The 21,811-nt window shown below is 40.0% G+C and overlaps 1 protein-coding gene across 2 annotated transcripts in view; it reads left to right on the top strand.

The window, feature by feature from the left end:
- The first annotated feature begins 2,706 nt into the window (after positions 1–2,706).
- FSTL3 (follistatin like 3) overlaps positions 2,707–21,811 on the top strand; it is a 30,810-nt gene continuing 11,705 nt past the window's right edge. Inside the window, exons 1-3 of one of the 2 annotated variants that reach the window (XM_075206068.1) lie at positions 2,707–3,655; positions 15,799–15,984; positions 16,918–17,133. In XM_075206068.1, coding sequence (XP_075062169.1) covers positions 3,571–3,655; positions 15,799–15,984; positions 16,918–17,133 — 487 coding nt within the window. In that variant the 5' untranslated portion in view covers positions 2,707–3,570. The remainder of the gene's footprint in view (positions 3,656–15,798; positions 15,985–16,917; positions 17,134–21,811) is intronic. The other variant, XM_075206076.1, reaches the window with a different exon arrangement.

Below are 21,811 nucleotides of genomic sequence, written 5' to 3'. Positions count from 1 at the left end.
TCACAGCGTTAACAGTATTACCGTTAATACGGTAATTTTAGCCTGGATTTCATCTCGCAGCTCAGGGAGCCGCGAGTAAAAATTCACCGTTGAAATTACCGGATTAAGGGTAATTATGCGCAGTTTTACCGTATTAACGGTAACACTGTTAACGCTACGTTATTCTTGGCACAATTGAATTGGCCCCTTAGGCTTTGCTGTAAGTCACTTAAGTGAAGGTAGTCTCTGTGGAATGTGTGAGAGAAGAGAAATTGAGTTAGGCTGTTGTACACAACCTGCTCCAGCAGTCTGGAGACAGAGGAGGAGGAGAGAAATAGTGGGGTACTTGGAGAGAGAGGCTGGGGTCCAGCTACAGTTTCTCTAGAATTAGTGAGATGAGAATATGTTTACAGGAGGATGGGAATGGATCAGTGGTGAGAAGCAGGTTGAAGAGGTGAGTTAATAGCAGGCATGCAGTGCAGGAGAGTAAGTGGAGAAGTTGATTTGTATAGGTTGTAGGGGCAGGTTGTGGGGTAGGAGGATGAGAGGAGGGCAGAGACTTAATCCTCTGTGAGAATGATCTGCGTGTGAATTGGAGTGTGCCTGAGAATTAGCATGGGGCATTCAGGTTCTAGCATGAGGAGGACCTGTAGAATGGCGCTGATTTTGTCTTTTGCAGGAGATGGGTCTGTTTGTTGTGCCACAGTTGAAGTTCTCTGGGGGTGTGTGGTCACTGGATCTGCCATATCACAGTGACTCTGAAGTGAGTGTGATGTTGAAGAAATAAGATCAATTAGATCAGGGAAGTAAGGACTAGTTATGAAAAAGAGGAGAGCAGTGTTTCGGATTGACAGCATTTAGTGTGCATGAGAATTTTGGGTGCAGGTGAGAGCATAATGTAAGGTGATGCCAAAGGATGGAGGCTGAAGTCAGAGAGTGCGATGGCTGAGCAGGAGAAGCAAGAGATGTAGCAGTAGCGGGAAAAGATGAGGATAAGGCAGTGTTCATTACAGTGGTTGGGAGATGGAAGACCTCTGAGAGTGGCCCCAGGAGGTAATAAGGAAAATAAATTTAGTGGTAGTGGAAGCAGAGGGATGTCAATAGAAATGTTGATATCACCTAGTATGGGACTAGATAAGACAAAGGATAGGTAATAAGGCTGAGTACACACTAGAGGTTTTTTTTACCTGATTATTGCGCCAATCACACAATAAACGACCATTAGGTCCAATATTGCATTATTGTGTATGCTCCCACAATCATGTTTTATTGCACCAAAAGAAATAATGTAATTTCACTTGATTTTATAAACTGGCTAAAAATCACTTTGAACAATGGAACAAAGTTGGGGCAAATTCTGCAGTGTGTGCGCACTCGCAGCCGGCAGTGTAGGCTGATCTCTATAGACTTTACAAAGTCAGGTTCTATTCAGCCGATAGTTATGACAGATGAAGAGCAAATAGTGTAAAACGTGTATAGTGTGTACACGTGTCTGCATGCTGATCGTGACTTTCAGTACACGATATCACATCGGGAGAAATTTCTGTAGTGTGTACCCAGCCTTAGTGAGCCAGGTAGCGACATTGTCATTGAATTGGGAGATTTGTCCTGGTAATAAATGACAGTAACATCAATGTGGAGCAGAGAGAAGAGACAAATGGTGTGAATTTCAAATGAAAAGAAGAAGGGTGAGTTTATGGGGGGATGACATAAAATTTGCAGTGTGGATAAATATCTTATTATTTTTATATCCTAAAATATTGCTATATATTTATGTAATATTGTTTGATTGCTTAATATTATTGGATGATTCCTGTCAAAACCATCTGCTGCAGGAACACAGAATTCCACATAAAACACTTCTCACTGGTAAAAAAAAGTTAAAGTTTTGACCCTGCCGCAAGATACACTATACACTAAATTTAACGATCCTATGTTTTACCTGCACCATTGGGTGCCCTCTGTGGTTATTTTGCCTGCGATGAAAGAGGCAGAACATTTTTCCTTTTCCTGGCAATTCACAAAACAATCCACCCTGCAGCAACTGGAAAGGACAAGTTATTTCCTTCCACCTTTCAGCGTAGAACTAAAACAGAATCAGGTTGTGAAAATACATTGCTAATGTAAAGTGTTTACAACCTTCACATTTTACCATGCACACAGGTTAATACATTGCATAAATATAGCGAGATACTGTATAATAATTTCATATACACATGTACATGAAAGCACATTATATGCTGGAATTGTTTTGTGTGTATTAATAGGTTAAAGGACCAGAACTCCATGGGTTAAAAGAGCAGCAGCCAGACATTTGCCTTTTTCACATAGCAAAATAACTGATAAGAGATTTTCAAAGGGCCAGCATAGGGGATTCTTATTTGGAACTCTAGACAGGATACATATTTAGTGAAGGGTACAGAAACAATCTCACAAGATAGATAAACCTAGATAGACATATACACAATCAACCACACAAATAAACCAGATTGAGAGATAAGACTGTAGAGATACAAATATCAACATACAAAAATATAGAGATATTACAGAAATATAATTGACAAAAAGCCAGACAGTAACCTATAAAAACAGACACACACAGACGCATACAAATCCAATAAAAGACACATGTTGGTTACTCTGCATAGAAATATGAATAGTACTTCCTAAAAAAACATGTAATGCATGCATGTGCAAGGAATTTAAAAGGTGTACGCATGCATCATTACAACAATACAGACCTTGGCAGGAAAGCAGATTCCACATGGCAAAAGAGAGTGAGACAGAAGACATTGCGCACAGTGTAAGTCCTGGAGTTTACGAGTCAAGATCCAGACAGAGGGTGAAGAATTTAACAGGAACCCCGGACAACAGAAAGACAGACACACACAAACTCACGCACACACACATAAACACCCACACACAACAGGAAAGTAGATAAAGTTACAAAAATGTTCTCACATGTCAGAGGGAAGACAGTCAGACAGACACATATTAGAGTATATGCACATTCCCAGACAGACAGATTCTAACGCATCCAGACAGAGAGCAGACAGACAGATACATAGATAGACAGGTTGAAGCAATAGTCAAACAAAAAGTGAAGAGACACATAGAGAAAGACACCCAGTGAGGGGGACCTAAAAGAAAAAGGGGAGAGAAAGGAAAGGAGGGGGCAGAGAAGGGGAAATAAAGAAGTGGAGAGGAGGGGGCAGAGAGAGATTTGTACACACAATTCTTAGACACAGACAGCACTTAGACACAGGACAGACATAGGGGCACAAATAAGGGGGAGATACTGACAGACTAGACAGAGGGAGAGAGGCACAGAGAGGGAGACAGAGACAGAAGTGGGAAACAAACAGGGGAGGAACAGGGATACATTTTTGAACACAGAATTGTCAAGATATATAGAGACTTGAGACACAGACCTTCTCAGACACAGAGAAAAAACAGACATCAGCCACAGACAGACACTCTGTCTCTCAGACACACAGACTTCAATCATTCACTCAGGTAGACAGCTCTCAGACAGCTCTCAGACACCTAAAGAGGTCCTAGGACACAGTGAAGCTGTGAAGTTCCTCCACCATGCTACAATTCCTGCTGCTCCCTCTATTGCTCCTGACTGTTACCCGATGCCACCCTATCCCTGGAGGGGACACAATGCAGCCGGGTGAGTCACACTAGACCCCCCTCCCTATTCCTACTCCTCATGCACTGACTGAACCCCCTGTACTCATCTCAAGATCTCAATGAGCAAGAACCCTCTCTTATAGCATCCACTCTCTAACCTTCCAATACTCCTTACAGATAAACACATCTAAAATGTAGACTACACAACACTATGCTGCACACATAATATTAACTCACACACAGTATATATATATATATATATATATATATATATATAACAATTCAGACACAAACCTCCCCATTTGCCACAATTGAAGATATACATTAAGCATGCAGTTTATAGATCTATTCTGTGTACATGTTCATCCTATACTAGTCATTTACCATATTCACATACTATTTCCTTCAACAAATCTAATTAATTCCACCTATGTTTACATAGCATAAAACATGACTCAAACGTATAGCTGAGTGTGAGATGACTAAAACATGAGATGGCTGCTTCCGAAAGATTTTTGTAGTTACCAGAAACTACTATTTTAGTACGTAAGTGATGTTTAATGATCTAAACACAAATTCAAAATACAGTAGGCTTGCATTTAAACTAGCATATAATGGTCCCCCAAAATGTAAATATAGAGAGAATTTCAAGACCCAATTATACAGGCGTTTATGTGTATGTAGGGAGGAAAGTGAGTCAGTGGCATATATGTAAATACTATCTTGTCAGTGGAACAAGGTGGGAACCAGAGATAAGGAGACACTAACATTTATTTAAAATGTGCTGTTAATGTTGTGTTTAATACAAAAATATAATATTATGTTATTACTAAAAATGATGCTTCTTTAAAGTATAAATTTGGTGGTGCCAGTTAGGTTTAATCGTTTGTTGGGTTTAAGGGCACAACTCAGAAAAAGTTGATGTTTCTTCTGCAAAACAGATACTATACACGTTTTATAGAAAATGGAGAATTATCCATGAATTTGACTTACATCTATTAAGTACATTAGATATAAAATAATTATGTTCAGTGGTCATGGTATGCTGGGAAGTGTTAAAACCTATAGCTATCTAGAGCAGGCTTAAATGCCTACTTTAAAAACCAAGTGAAAAATTCAGGGGGGATTTGGCACTGAAAATTTTGTCATTTTGGTCCCGAGGCGAAATGATTGACGGAGTGACCCCATCCCACAACTTCACTAGGAAGTGGATGAGATCCGGGAGAAAGACCTGCTCTCCTGGGTGTCGAAATTCGGGAGTGTCCCGGGCATTCCAGGAGGGTTGGCAAGTATGAGAGCAGGGGTTCTTGGCTTATGAGTCAGGACCTGAAACAAGGGTTGCTATGTCATTTAGTGTGGGTTTCTAGGATCCTCACTTTAACACTTTTAGGTATTGCTAATTAGTGTAGTAAATAATAATCATGTTTCGATATTAATATATATTTTGACACATACATGCCGACTATATGAACCTTCCCTCTGGAAGATACAAGGATGACTGCAGCCGCACAAATTAAAGGTAGTAGGAGGTAGTGACAAAAATAATAACAATAGAGGACTCTTTTGAGGTCCTGTAATTGGAATGAGTACATAGATCCCAGAAGGGATGTCCAAAGGGCAAGTGCAGGTGATGTGACAATGGGAATCGCATCATCACTCATGGGGGAAGGGTTCATGATGATGCGAATCATTTCATGAGGACCCTCGCAAAGAGGCCCGATGAGATGCATTGGTTTGAAAGAATGTCATCTCTGAAAAATAATATTTTACCACGACTTTTCCAAACCCTGACAATTCAAATTACTGTTTGCACATTCAAAATTCTACAACAGAACTTGTGTAACTAGCACTTATGAATTCAAATCTAACTCCTGGAGCATGACAGCATTATGAATAAATCCCAGTTCCCTCCAGGTTTAGAGGCCTATTTATTAAACCTCAGTTTCATGTTAATTACCTGAAAACAGCCGTTTTCGGGGAAGAGGCGCCAATTAAAGTACTTCTCTAATCTATCAACAGTGCATCGCAGTAGATATCATAGATTTCTGCTGCTTTGCACTTTTCTGCGTAATACATAGAAGTCCCCATATGTACCGCAATTTAAGAATGAATAAAAATCCTTTTACATGTACGGTAAGGTACGTCAGCCCAGGCTGACGTACATTACCGTTACTGCTATTTTCTGCACTGTTTAGCTCTGCTCCAAAGAGCAGAGCTTTACAGCGCATGTGTGGAGGGATCACATGATCCCTCCCTGTCACACTCCACTCTCTGCATCACTGAAGTGCAGAGAAGTTTTCAGACGGAGCATGCGCAGGAGGCTTCTTCGGACTGCACAGCAGCTTCGGGAACGAAGAGACAATGAAAAGGTAAGTTATTAACTTCACAGGAACAGCAGTTTTTCGTGACTGTTCAATCCTTATCCATGCGATAAGGATTGATAACTATTTTTCATTTTTGACGAATATTGATAAATATGCCACTTAGGGTCCAGCTCCTTCACCAACTGGACCCAGTCTGATAGCAGATTTCTGCCTGACATTGGCACTATTAGATGCTTTACATCATTCACAGATATACAAACAAGGTTTCAAATTCCCAACTCTTTCTATCAATACCTACAACTTAGATATTTTTACAATACAATTTGACATTTATATCCCAATTTGCAACATCCTTCCCCCTAGAAAGTTTTTTCTCTAATACAAAATCTACCAGAGGTCTTATATCAAACCTTTATGACCTAGGGGTCTATTTACGAATAGTGGGCAATATGAAATATTTTCTATCACTGGGGACACCTCTCTTACAAGATGAAATGAAATGTATATATTCTACATCCCCCCGTTATAAACTATTCCTGCCTCTCCCATCTTTTTATCCTCTTCTCTTATTCACCCTCACCTTACACTTATTCGACTGAACTAAATCTTTCAATTTTTTTTTATTAATTTTGCTTTTGTATTCATATGTCTAAAGGCTTTGGTGAATTCTTCTATTTACTCAATTTATTGACTGATAATGTGGTTACTTGCAAGTTTCCACCTAAACCTTAAGCAAAGCATATGTTACTGTGCAATATTTACTATACTGATTTTTTTTACCTCCTTAATTTCTATATCCCATTCTTTAATATGTCTGATAATAATTAAAATAAATAACTAGAGATAGCACAACTGAGAAGGATAGCTCAAGCAAGAAAGAAGTAGAAATGAGACATAGGTAGAAAGTGAGAGAATAGAGAGGAGGATAGTGAGAAATAATGACATATTGAAAAAAATAAAAGATAGAATAATGGACGAAGAAAGCAGACAGAACTAAAAAAAATAATGCCAAAACAGGCTTTGCTTTCCAAGTTGACATGGTCACAGGTGCGATGTTGTGAACCTTCAGCAACTATGTTTCAGGATCCGCAATACCAGCTACACTTGACAGGTGGCAATACACCGTCAACACTGGCAACTGCAACATGTGAGGAATAATCAAAATAACAAATACAGATGACAGGTGACAGTGCAACATCAAATCTAACAACGACATATTCCTTTTCTCTTACTGCAATCAGCACTTTGCTAAAAGTCAAGTCAATTAGGAATATGAGACCTCACCTGTATACAGCTTTTATAATTCCCTCCCTCCGACCAATCTTTGCACAAGAAATTTCTTTCTCTTCTGGTGCTACAAAGAGTCTTTATCAGCTTCAACTTAATCTCTCATGATTCTATTATCTCCAGCCATCGGTGTGACACTCTCATTATGTCTGCAGTTACTTTTTCAGTCTGCTGGGAGTGCTAACATTCTTCCTGTTACAATTTAACTGAAAACGAGTTTAGGAAGAAAGGGAGACTGCTCTGCAAGCCATCATTGTCAGGGAACTGTAATGGTTGATGACTAATGTGCCCGAGTGTATATCGGAAGATATTTTGCTGCTAATGAATATGATACAGCTATGGTTAGGTTAGCTCTCTGCATTTGAAAAAACAGCTCTGGTGTAGAGTACAAAAAAATAAGCAAATATACAGGTAATGGACAGAAAAATGGAAACACCAATATAAAGTCACTTAATAGGTCAGTAAAGTCTGTATGTGCCATGGCATTGAGTCTACCAATGTCTGGAATTAAGCTGGAGGGATGCAGCACCATTTTTCAACAACAAAGTCACTCAACTGATGCCTGGTTGGTGGTGGTGGAAAATGCTGTCTTGGGTGTTGCTCCAGAGTATCCCATTAATGCTTGATTGGGTTCAGATCTGGTGACTGAGGTCATAACATACAGATGCACTCAGTGCCATGCTCCTAACCACTGGGTGGCCACATGGATGGGAGCATTGTTATCCTGGAAGTCATGCTTCCTTTCAGGAAAAAACTGCAACATGGGGTAAAGATGATCACACAGTACAATTAAGTAGTGATAAGCATTCCCCTTGCTTTCTAAGGGAAGGACTGCACCAAAAACATGTCAGGAAGATGTGCCCACAACATTATGGCACCACTAAAACCCTTTACTGTTGGAAACAAGTACTAAGAGCTGGAGAGTTCCTTAGGTTGACATGCACTCATTAATTTGTAGAAAACATTATGAAGGATGATTTATTTGACCATATCACCTTCCTCCACCACTCTGTAGTCTACTACCTGTGCTATTTGTACCACTGAACTTCCAAATGTTCATTATTGGGTCTTATGAGGGATTTATGCACTGCAATCCAACCATGATATCCTGCTCTGTAGAGTTCTTGTTGGACCATCTTTGATTAAATTGGCTGCTCGCACCACAGATTTAAATTTGCAGTCAACTGATCTGCAGTTACTTTCCTGTTTTGTTTTGCACTTTTAAGTAATACACAGACATCACATTCCTACAATATGAGTTTCCGCCCACTTTTATCCTTTGCTGAGGAGGTTTTTGCCTTGGAGTTCTGTGCTGATACCACCTTAGGCACTATTATTTGTTAAACATTAGCAAGTTGTGATGTCTGCGTCACTAAGCCCCTGCCAAAAGTGTCCCTTGTCTTTCAAAGTCACTTAGGTCTATTTAAGTCATGATAAACATAGTTATAAGCAATCGGGGCAGATCAGGCAGCATAGGTTTACATGATCCTGACCATGCAGGGATGTTATTTGCTTAATTAATGCAGTGTAGGAGCTATTTATTTCTTATTTTTCTTACAGCAATACATGCTCAGGCGGTGGCTGGCAAACTTTATCTGGGGGGTGGGTGGGGGTGGTAGTGTACTATGAGACCGGCCCCCACCAGCCAACCCCCTCAGATGAGCCTAAGTAACCTCCTCAAGCATAATAATGACTACTTCCACATTCCGTCCCCTGTAAAATCATCTTGTCAGTACTTATGGGTCTGGCACTAAATACATCAGTAGCAGATCCAGTGATGGTAAGTATCCCCAAATACCTTTAATTGTCAATGTTGGGGGGGGGGGGGCTTGAGACAGATCTGGGGTGTGAGGGGATTGGAAACCATTCCCCTTAAAAAAAAAGTATAGCTCAGCCCTTGAAATGCACATGGTGTAAACCGTAAAACTGAGCCGCAATCGTGTGACTGAGGGACTAGGACTGACTTTATTACACGTATCACAGTTGTATATTGTACATTAGAATATTTTTATTACATTGTTAGATCTGCACCTTTACCATTTAAAGTTCATGTGAAGGGTGCAAAAGAGGTGTCTTTGAAAGTATTAGCTGGGACCTGATTTTCCCAACTACATAGGATGTGAAAGTTCTCTGCAGGTGCCTAGAAACCAAGGAACAATACCTAAAATGCAGCCCGAATCTCCATTCAAATATCTCATCTTGAAAAATTGAATGTGGACATAAAGGGGCTCACTCAGAGTTGGAGGTATGTCTGTTTTCTTTCCGTACTGGGTATGTTCAGTAAGAAGGAAGTGGAAGAGGGCAGGCACGTGTAGGCCGAGCACTATAAGAGCGAGTTCATGTAAATGCAATAAAATGAAGCATGGGTGTCTTTGTATAAGTCTTTCAGGAACTTGTGTATATGACACTTCATTATATTATTATTCTGTGTAATCAGGTAATATGATTTTAGCATTTCTACTGACATTGTCAAGCCATATCTCCACACTATCTCAACGCCATTTTATTGGTATCCTGGGGTATAAATATGAACACTTTTTACGCCTGATATAAGCCTTCACAAATGCTTCTGTTTTTGAGCTGAAGGCATCTAGAATTGCAGCTGACTCAACATATGCACGTAAATATGTTTTTTACAACACGTCTTTTCGGCTACAGAATACACCCCATAGAGGTGCACAGCAAAATCTGCCACGTTGGGTACCGTAATATGACACGATTGAACATTGCGCTGACTTGAATTGGCCCTTTAATGTCTTTGCTCTAATCATTTGGGAGGTCTGTTTAATAGCTGGATAACTAAAGATTTGAAAGGTCTGCAGAACAGCTGGATAAACATATGAAACATATGTACATGTGTAGAGAGACTTCAGAATTATTTACTAAGGTTAAGCAATTTTGTTATTATAAATGAAGCAAATACTTACAGTTCAGCTAGAGAAATGTATAAATCATCAAGCAGCACCAGTGGAGACAATTGATTAATAATATATCTAGAATACCTTACTCCAAACTCAGCAGGAAAAACTAAGGGATTAAAGAGTTTCTCTACAAAAATATGACCAGCACTTGGTAAAATGATAGTGTTGTCCTACAGAAGACATGTGCCTGTACACATCACAGCACCTGTGACCTCCCAGCACTCTGCACACAGTGAAATGCAGTGTAAACTGCAAATTATAAATCACCGTATGCAGTATGATTGGATGGCCAAAAAATTAATCTTCCGCCCAAAGGGTTCTATTTATTAAAATGCAGCGATTAAGGTTATCATGTTTATCGCAGTCATAGAAAATCATTAGTTGCCTCTATTTATCATTAAAATATCGCTAAGGCACCTGAACGATACTCAGATGCCTCGCTGATACCAGCCCAGAGTGTCTCAGTTAATAAACTGATGCGTGACCCAGCTAGCTATGCGCAGTGTAACGCAGTGTGATATCTTGGAGAAAATAAATAAATATATACAAAATAAAATAGAAATAGATGTATATTAACTAAAATAAAAAAAATATTTTAAGTAATTCACAAATGAAAAATGCTTTATTTACATAATAAAGCAATTTTTCATTCATTTTCTTCTGTTATTGCCATCCATAAACAGCCTTCTTTTAAAGAGGATGGGGCCTTGATGACACGATTCATTAATAGTTTACTCCATTTGAAAAGATGTGATCTTTTCGCTTCTGTTAGGGGAGTAAAATTAGCAGTGTACAATTGGTTGTGAGATGTGGTTAGATAGATCCCTAGATACTTCAGTTTTTTGGGATGCCAGAAGAAGTCATAGTTGGAAATCAGGTTTTGTATGGTGTCCAGGAGCAGATTAAGGTTTATAATTTCAGATTTACTGGTATTAATCTTTTCCTTAGATATTCTATTAAACAGCTTCAGCTCTTGTAGCAAATTAGAGACAGAAATGTGGGGGAGATTTTGGTCATCATTGGCATATAAAAAGATTTTATACTCCCAGTAGCCAGCTTTTATTCCTGGGGGGTATATTTACTAACCTGCAAGTTTGAAAAAGTGGAGATGTTGCCTATAGCAACCAATCAGTTTCAAGCTGTCATTTTGTAGAATGTACTAAATAAATGATAACTAGAATCTGATTGGTTGCTATAGGCCATACTTGCCAACTCTCCCGGAATGTCCGGGAGACTCCCGCATATCGCGAGAGTCTCCCGGACTCCCGGGAGAGTGTGGCAATCTCCCTGATCTGCCCACTTCCTAGTGAAGTGGGTAGAATTCGGTTCAAACGCCACAATTCACCTGGAATCGCAGCGTTTGGCCAAAATGACGAGATTTCCGGCGCCCCGCCCCCCTTACGCCCACCGCCACCGGCAGGCTTCCAGAAAACATTTTGATAAAGTTGGTAAGTATGCTATAGGCAACATCTCCACTTCAAACCCGTACTTTAGTAAATATATCCCTGGTAAGTTTTGAAGAAGTCTAGCTGCTATAGGCTCCATCATTAAAGCAATAATCATTAAAGCAAAAACGAGTGTGGACAGAAGGCAGCCTTGTCTTGTACCAATTTGTTTTTGCACCATATTTGGGAAGATGATGTAAACTTATTATTTAGGACGGAAGATGTAAGGTTAAAATAAAGAGCAGCTACTCCTCTTAAGAAAAGAACTGTCATGCCCATCACTGACAGCATTTGACCCACCTCTATTGGTCCTTTTCTCTGATGTGCTCTTTCTCATTCACTCTTTCTCTCCTACTTGCTCTTGCCCTCTTTCACTGGCTTTCACTTGTTTTCTCTTCCTCTCCTGCCATCTATACCTCTTTCTCTTTCTCACTAACTTTTTCTCTTTTACACTTTCTCACACATAGGGGCACATTTATCAATCTTTTCATAAAGTGAAAAAGAGTTTTCAATCCTTATCGCTCCTCTTCGAACTGCACATGCGCACAAAGATCTCCGCTCTGGAGAGCGAGCGGTGAGTGACAGGGAGGGATCATGTGATCCCTCCACACATGCACTGTCCAGCTCTTCTCTTCGGAACAGAGCTGACAGCATTGGAATTTTTCATTTATAATAATGTACGCCAGCTTCAACATGACAAGTTTCCGGGGAAAAAAAATAATTTCGGAACTTGTTGCGGCCAGGGGCAGTCACCATACTGTAGAATGGTGACTGCTCCCACAAATGAAAAGGAATGCAAAGCAGCAGATATCCACCGTATCTGCTGCGATGCACCCTTCTTAAATATGCGAGGGACACAGTGGGATGTTTTTTTAATGGTAAGTGCACGATAGTGCACTATCATTATTTGTTAAATATGCCCCCTTATCTCTCTTTCACATTCACTATCATTATTATTATTTTAGTATTAACATTTATTTATATAGCACTGTCATACTTTAGGAGGGTAAGCTGGTGACAAGCTTACAATCTGTAATATAATAAGAGTTTGATACATGAGGTTAAGTGCCACCTATTGCATATTAGTCCAACCAGATTGCGATGGGTGCTTTCAGGGGTGCTGTATGATCACACAAGAATGGTTGTTTGGGCGTCTGAAAGTTATTTAAGTATAGAAAGAGAGTAAATGTAAGTTGTAAGTAAACTCTGTAGAGGGATGGTAATCAGACAGTATAGCCCAGGGAAATACAAGGAAATGAATTCCACAAAGTGGGTGCAGCACAAAAATGTCCTGCAAATGTCTTGCAAACAGGAAAGTAGTGGATGAGATCTTGGGCAGTGCAGACAGGAGATATTTTGAGGCAAGAGAAGAGAGGATAGACAGGGGAGGCAATTTTAGTTTTGTAAATGGCTTTACATGTTAGTAGAATTATTTTATATTGGATTCCTTAAAATTCAGGCAACCAATGTAGGCATTAGCAGATTGTAGCTGCAGTAGAAGATTATTCTAGGCACTTCATTCATCATATATTGTGGGGTGAAAGTCTGGTTACAATAAGACCAGTAAGAAGGGAATTGCAATAGTCATAAAATAAGTGCATGAATTAAGGTTTTTGCAGTGTCAGTGTGAGGTATGTGTGTATTCTGGAGATGTGTTTTACATTTATCTAACAGCATCCCTATCTGACTATGTTTTTCACTCTTTCTTGTTTCTCTTTTGCTTGCGCTCACAGTTTCTGCCTCTCTTACTCACTCTTTTACTTTCTCTCTTTCCCAATCACTCTCAGTGTTCTCTTTCTTTCTCTCCCTGTCTCTCACTCGCTCTTTCTATTTCGTACTCAATCTTCTCTTACTGACTGTTTGTCTCTTTCTCATTCTCCTTTTTACTCGGTTTCTTTCTTTCTGAATATTGTCCTCTCACTTATTATTTCTTTGCTCTTTCTATTACTCTCTTACGATATCTCTTTTTCACTTTCTAACTTGCACATACTTGCTCTTTTTCTCACTTGTTCTCCCTGTGTTGTTCTCTTTCATTCACTCCTCTTTCTCTTTCTTTTTCGCTATTCTTGCTTGCCCACTCTTTCAAATTAGCTTTTTCTCTCCAGCTCACTTTCTTCCCCAAACTCACTTCCTCACCGCACTCACCATGATATCTCACTTTCCCTCTCCCTGTTTCTCTCTTTCTCACTTACTATCCTTCATCCTCTCTCTCTCTTTCACTCTTTCTCACTCTCTTTCAAACATTTTCATAATTCATTTCTTGCTCTTTCTTTTTTTCTCCTACTCAGTTTTTCACATAAACAAAAAATTAATAACCAATTTTTTTAAAAAAAAAAAGAGAAAAAAATGATTTATTTTATTAATAAAGATTTCTTACTGGTGGTAACCCCCAGCTTTTGCCATCCTGAGATGTTGATAGCTATAGTCAGCGAAAGCAATCACTGACAGAAAGGGCTTCATAAAGAAACCCCTTGGGGTATATTTACTAAACTGCGGGTTTGAAAAAGTGGAGATGTTGCCTATAGCAACCAATCAGATTCTAGTTATCATTTATTTAGTACATGCTACAGAATGACAGCTAGAATCTGATTGGTTGCTATAGGCAACATCTCCAATTTTTCAAAGCCGCCGTTTAGTAAATATACCCCCTTATCTCCTTTCTTCTTTGATTTTTTTTTTCTTTCCTGCTTTAATTCTTTATCTCTTTTTTTTCTATTCTTTTTTTAATCACTTGTTTTTTGGGGGACATTTTGTCATATTTGCCTTGTACTAACACTTCCTGAAAGATAAAGAAACATGTATAGTAAAAATCTGTGTATGGCATGTACAAACCAGTAAAGTAAAGTTATTTGACGGTGGAGAACACCTTTAAATTAGTAATTGTATATATTTTTCATGCACACATATAAGGAATTAATTTCTCACAAAGATTTATTTCTGTATTATGACAGTTCGAAGTGTTTGTACACATGTCATTTCATCTTACTCTGCATGCTTTCTATTTAAACCTCACACTCAGCAAGAACATCAAGGATGGTGTCCATTACCACATGGCTGTCAAGCTAGTTGACTCCACAGTGATGTGGCCATCTGCCATTTAACTGTTGATCTAACTGTTTTATTATTATTATCATTATTATTATTATTATCTTGTGTTTATAAGGCACCACAAGGCTTCCGCAGTGGTGCCCTTCTGCTCCACGGGAGGTTTCTGTCCTACCTGAGCTCTCCTTAGGACACCTGCGTTACGGTTTGACAGGTGTACCGCCCCAGTCAAACTCCCCATGCATAGGGGGCTAGAAAACACAACAAAATTACAAGATTACATAAGTACATACAGTACAATGGGTACAGGTAAACCAAAACATAAATGCATGGATTCAGTTGACAGAACAAATTACATGGCATACAAAAAAATCAGTATAAGACACAGAGGAGGACGGAGAGTGGGGAGACATGAGACTTAGGGCAACGACATGAAACATGCGTTTTCATGTTTAGCCTCCACCTCCTCTGCTATCTGTCTTGTTACCTAACCTTAAGGTTTCTTTAGTTCCTATTGTTTCTCACTACCCCCTTCCTCTAGAATGTAAGTTTTCACAGGCAGGGTCCTCTACCCTATGTCTCATGTTTTCCCACTCTCTATCTCCCTCGTTTGTCGCTGACTAATGCTGAATATATATGTATGTAATGCGACTTGTTCGGTTAATTGCATCTGTGCATTTATCATTCTGCTCTGTACCTATGTGCATGTTGTTATGTCTAATGTTTTTATGTATGTCATATTTGTACTACTATGTCAGATGCTACGGACTCTGTGGTGCCATACAGATAAACGATATTAATAATAAATCTAACCTCTATAGGCTCTGTTACATGCCATTGTAGACTACTATGCATGTTTAGATATGCAAAATCGAGAAATGCTTAGTTGATATTCATGCAAACTAACATCCTTTTCTACTGCATATAAGCTAAAGAGACTTTCTGATGTGCAATTTATGAAAATTCAAAGAAAAATTGACACAATATTTGCATAGTATCAAAGATTTTGTCTTACTACTGTAGAGAACAAAGGTCTTCAGTTTTGCAGTCATATTAATGATTTTTCTGACACCCGTTGACTGTGGGATGAAACGCAGGACTTTCAGTCCATTTGCTCTTGTTATATAACACTGACATTACTGTCTGATCTATGGTTTACAGGTGGCACATGCTGGCTCCTACAGGGCTCAGGTTCAACGTGCAGCTTAATGTTGCTCACTGCAGTGACATGGGATGAATGCTGTGGAGATGGACACCTAGACACAGCCTGGTCTAACTATACTGACCCCATGAACAAGATCAGTCTTTTAGGCTTTCTAGGACTGGTCAGCTGTCAGCCCTGCAGAGGTGAGTTACATCTAACTTTTGTTGTCCCCATTAGATTATTTGAAGCAGTTGGCATCACAGGGGTAAATTATAACTAGGTTGGTGTAGCACAAAAATGTGTGTCTCTTTTGTGTATATATCTACCTACTTATTTGTGTTTGCTCTTTGTTTTGGGGAGCACCTGCATGTTAATAGTTCAACTCTGTATACTGCAATTTGTCCTCTCCTGTGCCAATTTCCTCCATACTTCATAGCTGCATAATGGAAGCTGACCTGGTAGAGAGCATAGAGCATTATACAGCTTGAATTAGAATCCAAGTTCAAGTATTACCAAACCGACAGTGATATTTTACAGATGCTTTCCTGGGAAAAGCGGGGCACAGAAGTACTATGTTGTTTTAAAAAAAAAAAAAAGGCATCACATAAAGCTGGCAAACCCCTGTTCTCGGCTAGTGCAGGGTGTGTGCTACAGCTGACTGTCATAAATAAAAATATTAATGATGCGGTAATACAATTGGTAAAGTTTATAGATTTATATGAACTATATCATACTTGCCTACTTTTGTAGGCGGCTGTCCAGGAGGGGGTCTGTCGAGGGGGGCGTGGCCATGAGTGGTGCGCCGTTAAGCTCCACCCCTGTCAATCTTAGGCAATTTTAGCCAATCACAGCAGGGGGCGGGGCCACGATGCCGCATTTAGTCCCGCCCCACCATCTTCAACAACGGCGACAGCTGGATCCAGGATTTTTGCCTGTTATCTCGGGGAGTCTGGGAGAGCTCCCAAAAATTTGTGAGTCTCCCGGACATTCCGGGAGAGTAGGCAACTATGAGCTATATTGGTTAAATATTTGTTCATGTTTGAACCGGTTACAGCTTGTTTAGAATGCAGAAGTTGTGCTTTAGAAGGTATGATATCTTTGAGCTGTATTTAATTATGTTAATATTTGCCCCACAGAAAGCTGTGAAGGGGTACAATGCCCCACTGGAAAGACATGTCTTCTGAAAGATGGGCGCCCACAGTGTGAATGTGCCCCTGACTGTTCAGGGCTCAACAGCGATATTCCCGTATGTGGCTCTGATGGTAACACATACCAGGATGAATGTGAGCTAATCACCAACAAATGTCGTGGACAGCCTGACCTGGAGGTTATGTACTATGGAAATTGCAAGAGTATGTATTTGTTTTTTATTTGTATATTTTTTTTATCTTCTCTATATCTCCTGTATATCCTGAACACGTTTACCTTATAATGTACAAGTGACATTAATAGATGTAATAATGACTATATAAAATCACAAGGCCATATACCGAGTGCTTTTGCACAGGCCATAACAATCTTTGGTGTCAAATATCCATAATAATTTGCAGCAGAGATTATGCATTAATCCTTACAATACACAAATGAACATTGAATGAATGACATGACATAGATGGTGAGTAGTGATGACATGTCTCATTACTGGGGCTTTGTAATATCATTGCTTAAAGCCTAGGTTCCCAAACTGTGCGCAGCTGCTCCCAGGGGTGCTGCGGCGCTGTCACAGTGGTGCCGCGGACAAGAAAAGGAAAAAAAAGCAAACAAAAAAAAAACTTACCAATCCGGCGGCGCCCGGGACCCAGCATCCTCCTCCCTTCTCGCTTCTCACTGAATGTCGGGCGTGATGACGCCCGACATTCAGTGACAAGGTCTGGGTCCCGGGTGCCGCTGAATTGGTAAGTTTTTTTTGTTTTGTTTTATTTTCTCTCTTCCTGGCCATGGCGGGATGCAGAGGGGGCAGAGAGGGCAGAGCAAGGATGCAGAGGGGCACAGTGACAATGCAGAGGGGGTACAGCGAAGATGCAGAGGGGGGCAGAGTGAGTGGATGCAGGGGGCACGGAGTGTGTGGATGCAGGGAGCACAGAGTGTGTGGGTGCAGAGGGGGCACAGAGTCTGTGGATGCAGTGGGGGCACAGAGTGTGTGGATGCAGTGGGGCACAGAGTGTGGGTGCAGAGGGGGCACAGAGTGTGTGGATGCAGTGGGGGCACAGAGTGTGTGGATGCAGTGGGGCACAGAGTGTGTGGATGCAGTGGGGCACAGAGTGTGGAGATGATGCAGAGGGGTACAGAGTGTGGAGATGAAGGAGGGCACAGAGTGAGTGGATGCAGTGGGGCACAGAGTGTGTGGATGCAGTGGGGCACAGAGTGTGTGGATGCAGTGGGGCACAGAGTGTGTGGATGCAGTGGGGCACAGAGTGTGTGGATGCAGTGGGGCACAGAGTGTGGAGATGATGCAGAGGGGCACAGAGTGTGGAGATGATGCAGAGGGGCACAGAGTGTGGAGATGATGCAGGGGTACAGTGTGTGTGGAGATGATGCAGGGGCACAGAGTGAGTTAGCTGTAAATAATTCTTTGACAGAAATATAATTGAAAAAAATATATAAAAATATTATTTTCCTTTGGATTTATGTGTATTTTCCATACAACTAAATAAGTATTTCTGAACTGACCTAAATACATATTACGTTTTTTGACCCAGCTACTTATAAAATGGGACTGTTCGGTAATTATTTTGGAGGGGTGCCTTGAAAAAATGATGGAAACTCTAAAGGTTGCCACGAGCTGCAAAAGTTTGGGAACCACTGGCTTAAAGGAAATCTCCACTCAAAGTTGATAAAATAAATCATTTGATCATAATAGGCTAATTTGAAAATCATTGTTTTTCATTTTTAGCAACTTCACTGCAGCAGTATATTGTAGGTTACACCTTTAGTACCAGTAGTTGGAAAACTAGCTCACTGCTCAAGGACTCTTGTAATGAATGGGTAAGAAGTCGTGGGATGGAGAGGGATGAGAAAGCCCTGGTGGACAAGCCAGGTGGAGCCTCCTGTAAGTCAGGAGTTGTGTTAAAGTTGTTATGGAACCAATTATTTATATGTGCAATTTGTTTTTTCTGTTTAGTGCTCTTATTTTTTATTTTGTTTTCCATCTGTCAATCATTTCACCAACTTCCTGCAATGTTTTCTGCTTTTTGCTGATCCCACAAGTGCCACTCAACCCCCAATTGGAAGGGCCATAGAACTTGCTCACTAGCCTTATTCTAAAGTGCAGTGTTAAAATACTACTGCCTTGACATATGTGCTATATGCAAAAGCAGTGTTTTCCCTGCATAAAGAAAATAATAAATTTCATCTGCACCCCTTGTATCGTTAAATAGTCTATCCAGGTGCAGATTTGCACCCTTTAGCTTTGTCCCTAAGTCTAAATGAGGCCCATACTGTCAAGTCTTGACAAAGGCTTAATAGGAGAGCTGAAATGACGTCATACCAAATTTAGTTGTTTGCACTCAACGAGGAGTTGCATACCACACCACCTACTGAATGAATACCAGCATACCAGACATTCAGTGTGGCCTAGACAATAGTAAAAAAAATACGTATTATGGGAAAACACCTTCAGCATAATGCATTCAATTGTACAGTTCCGTACAGAACTCTGTTTGTTTCACCAGAGAAATCTTGCAGTATAATTTCCACCAGAGCACTGTGCAGATAGTTATAACTTTTCTGTTCTGTTTATGGTAAGCTTATAATCACAGACAGTACTTTGAATTGCTTCTTAGTTTTTCATTAAGAAGTACTTGTCACCATCTGTGTTATATAACAATTCAAGAAATTAGCATTATATTATATATTATTATCAATTTCTTTCACTACTATTTATTGTATTATTTCAAAATGATGAAATGATTACCTCCACAGCAGCTGAGGGTCACCTAAGCCTAGGTCAAGGTAGAAACAACAACTCAACAAAATAAATCAACAAAAATGAAAATAAAAGAACAGAAACTCCTCAATATTGTAATAAAACCCAAAAGTATTTGCCGACCTGCATTTTATCCATCGTTAATTGAAGCCTTCTTCCTCAGTCTTCATCATATGGTATCCTAAGCATATTTTGATTGAAGTGCTTGATCCTTTCTTGATCTGAAATATTCAAATTGATTTTCATTCACCTAGGCTTAGACAACCTGCAGCACTTTAGCTGTTGTGGAACTACAAGTCTGAGCATGCTAGGACTGATAATTCAGCAGCAGCTGGAGAACCACAGGCGGTCTAGCGCCCATCCGACAACTTACTTGTGGGAAAAGAAGTCCTAACAGTGCCACTTCTGTGGGTTCATAATTGTGTCATTTACCTGGCAACCAAAGGGTGGCAGATACTACTCGCTAGAGATCTTAGGATTGCCCCATTCTCCACTGCCTCCAGGTGGAAGGGTAGGTCCTTATACACTAGGTGGAGAACAGGTAATTGGCCCTTGCACCAGGGGGGCACAGATAGGGCCCCCTGCATTAGGCTAGGGCGATTAGTTTGCCTGTCTCCTATTGTTTCTAAGGGGATGAAAAGACCACCCCAGGGGCACGGGAAGGTTGGTATAGCCCGCTCCACACGACACCAGGTGGGAATCTTTAGAATCCTTACAGAGTCATCATTTATCCCTTATCCACCACAAGGTTAGGAGCCCCCTGCAAAGACAAGGGGGCTACATGATATTACCCCAGCCCCACACCACTATAGTAGAGTCCAGGAAAATGTTCCACTAGTCAGAGGCTGCTTATCTAGTAAACCTCCGCCATGTAAGACTACTTATCTCTTTTTTGTAGTTTTCAAGAATAAATGCTTTCAGTGCTGACCTAATCTAACAATAATATTTTTATTTTTGGCATACAGAAGTTGGCTGCAGAAGTGTTACTCAGCTGTAAGTAGGTCCTTGCCAGACTAATGCTAAAAGTGTGGACTTCCAGCTGCAGTAAAGGCACAGCAACTGTTTCTTTGGCTTTTTTTTTTACTTTTTAAGAGTCAGCAATGCTGACTGTTAGATTAAATTTAAAGCTGTTTTGCAACTATAACATCAGTTATACTTACTGGGAAATCACAGGAGTTAGGTACAAAATCAAGACTGCAATGTATATTAAACTTAACATGGGTTTGTTTTGTCTTTTAGTAAATTTAGCAAAATACTATCAAAATTGACCCTAGTCTCTCTGACTGTGTGTGTGTGTGTGTGTGTGTGTGTGTGTGTTAGGGAATTTAGACTGTAAGCTCCAATGGGGCAGGGACTGATGTGAGTGAGTTCTCTGTACAGCGCTGCGGAATTAGTGGTGCTACATAAATAACATGATGATGATAACATACAGTTTCTGCATATGAAACAATTTCAGGGCCCTGGCCCATGCACATCTTCAAAATGTTCCAAATTATGATAACTGATCTGATTATTCATCTATATACTAAGTGTACTTGTGTACTTCACTGTACATGGGAATTTTAAAAGTACATGATAAATCATGAATAGTGAAAAGTAAAGGCCGATACATTTATGACTTATCAAGCACCTTTTAGAAATCTTGTGTGATCCGACACAGGTCACTTAGTTCTTTGTTCAACTCAGGTAAATGGAGATGCTTTTACATACCTCCCAATTTTGGTGGGACTAACAATTTGCGGGGCTGATAAAGGAACTGGCCTTAAAGAAAAGTGGGTGTGGTTGTACACAAATGTGCTGATTTGTCTGGGGGCAGGGTTTGTTTTGTCCACATTTCATTATTCTAAATATTGGTAGGTATGTTTTATGCCTGAGCCCTAAAATCACTATTAAGTATGGGTCCAAGTGGACATTTAGAAGTGACGGAATGAAAAATGTAATGGGAATGTAAGTGACAGGAATTTGATAAGGCAGTATGGTATACCTCCATATCCACCCCTACTTCAACCACTGAGTATGTTGGTTATAGGAAATGATGAACCCTGAATTATAAATAGCAATATCTAAAAGAAGTGCATTGATTTAGTTCTATCAAATGCTCCAGG

This window comes from Mixophyes fleayi, chromosome 1 (genome assembly GCF_038048845.1).
Source record: "Mixophyes fleayi isolate aMixFle1 chromosome 1, aMixFle1.hap1, whole genome shotgun sequence".
Taxonomy (NCBI): domain Eukaryota; kingdom Metazoa; phylum Chordata; class Amphibia; order Anura; family Limnodynastidae; genus Mixophyes; species Mixophyes fleayi.
The sequence above is the reverse complement of the archived record's forward strand: the minus strand, read 5'-3'. Positions and strand labels throughout refer to the sequence as shown.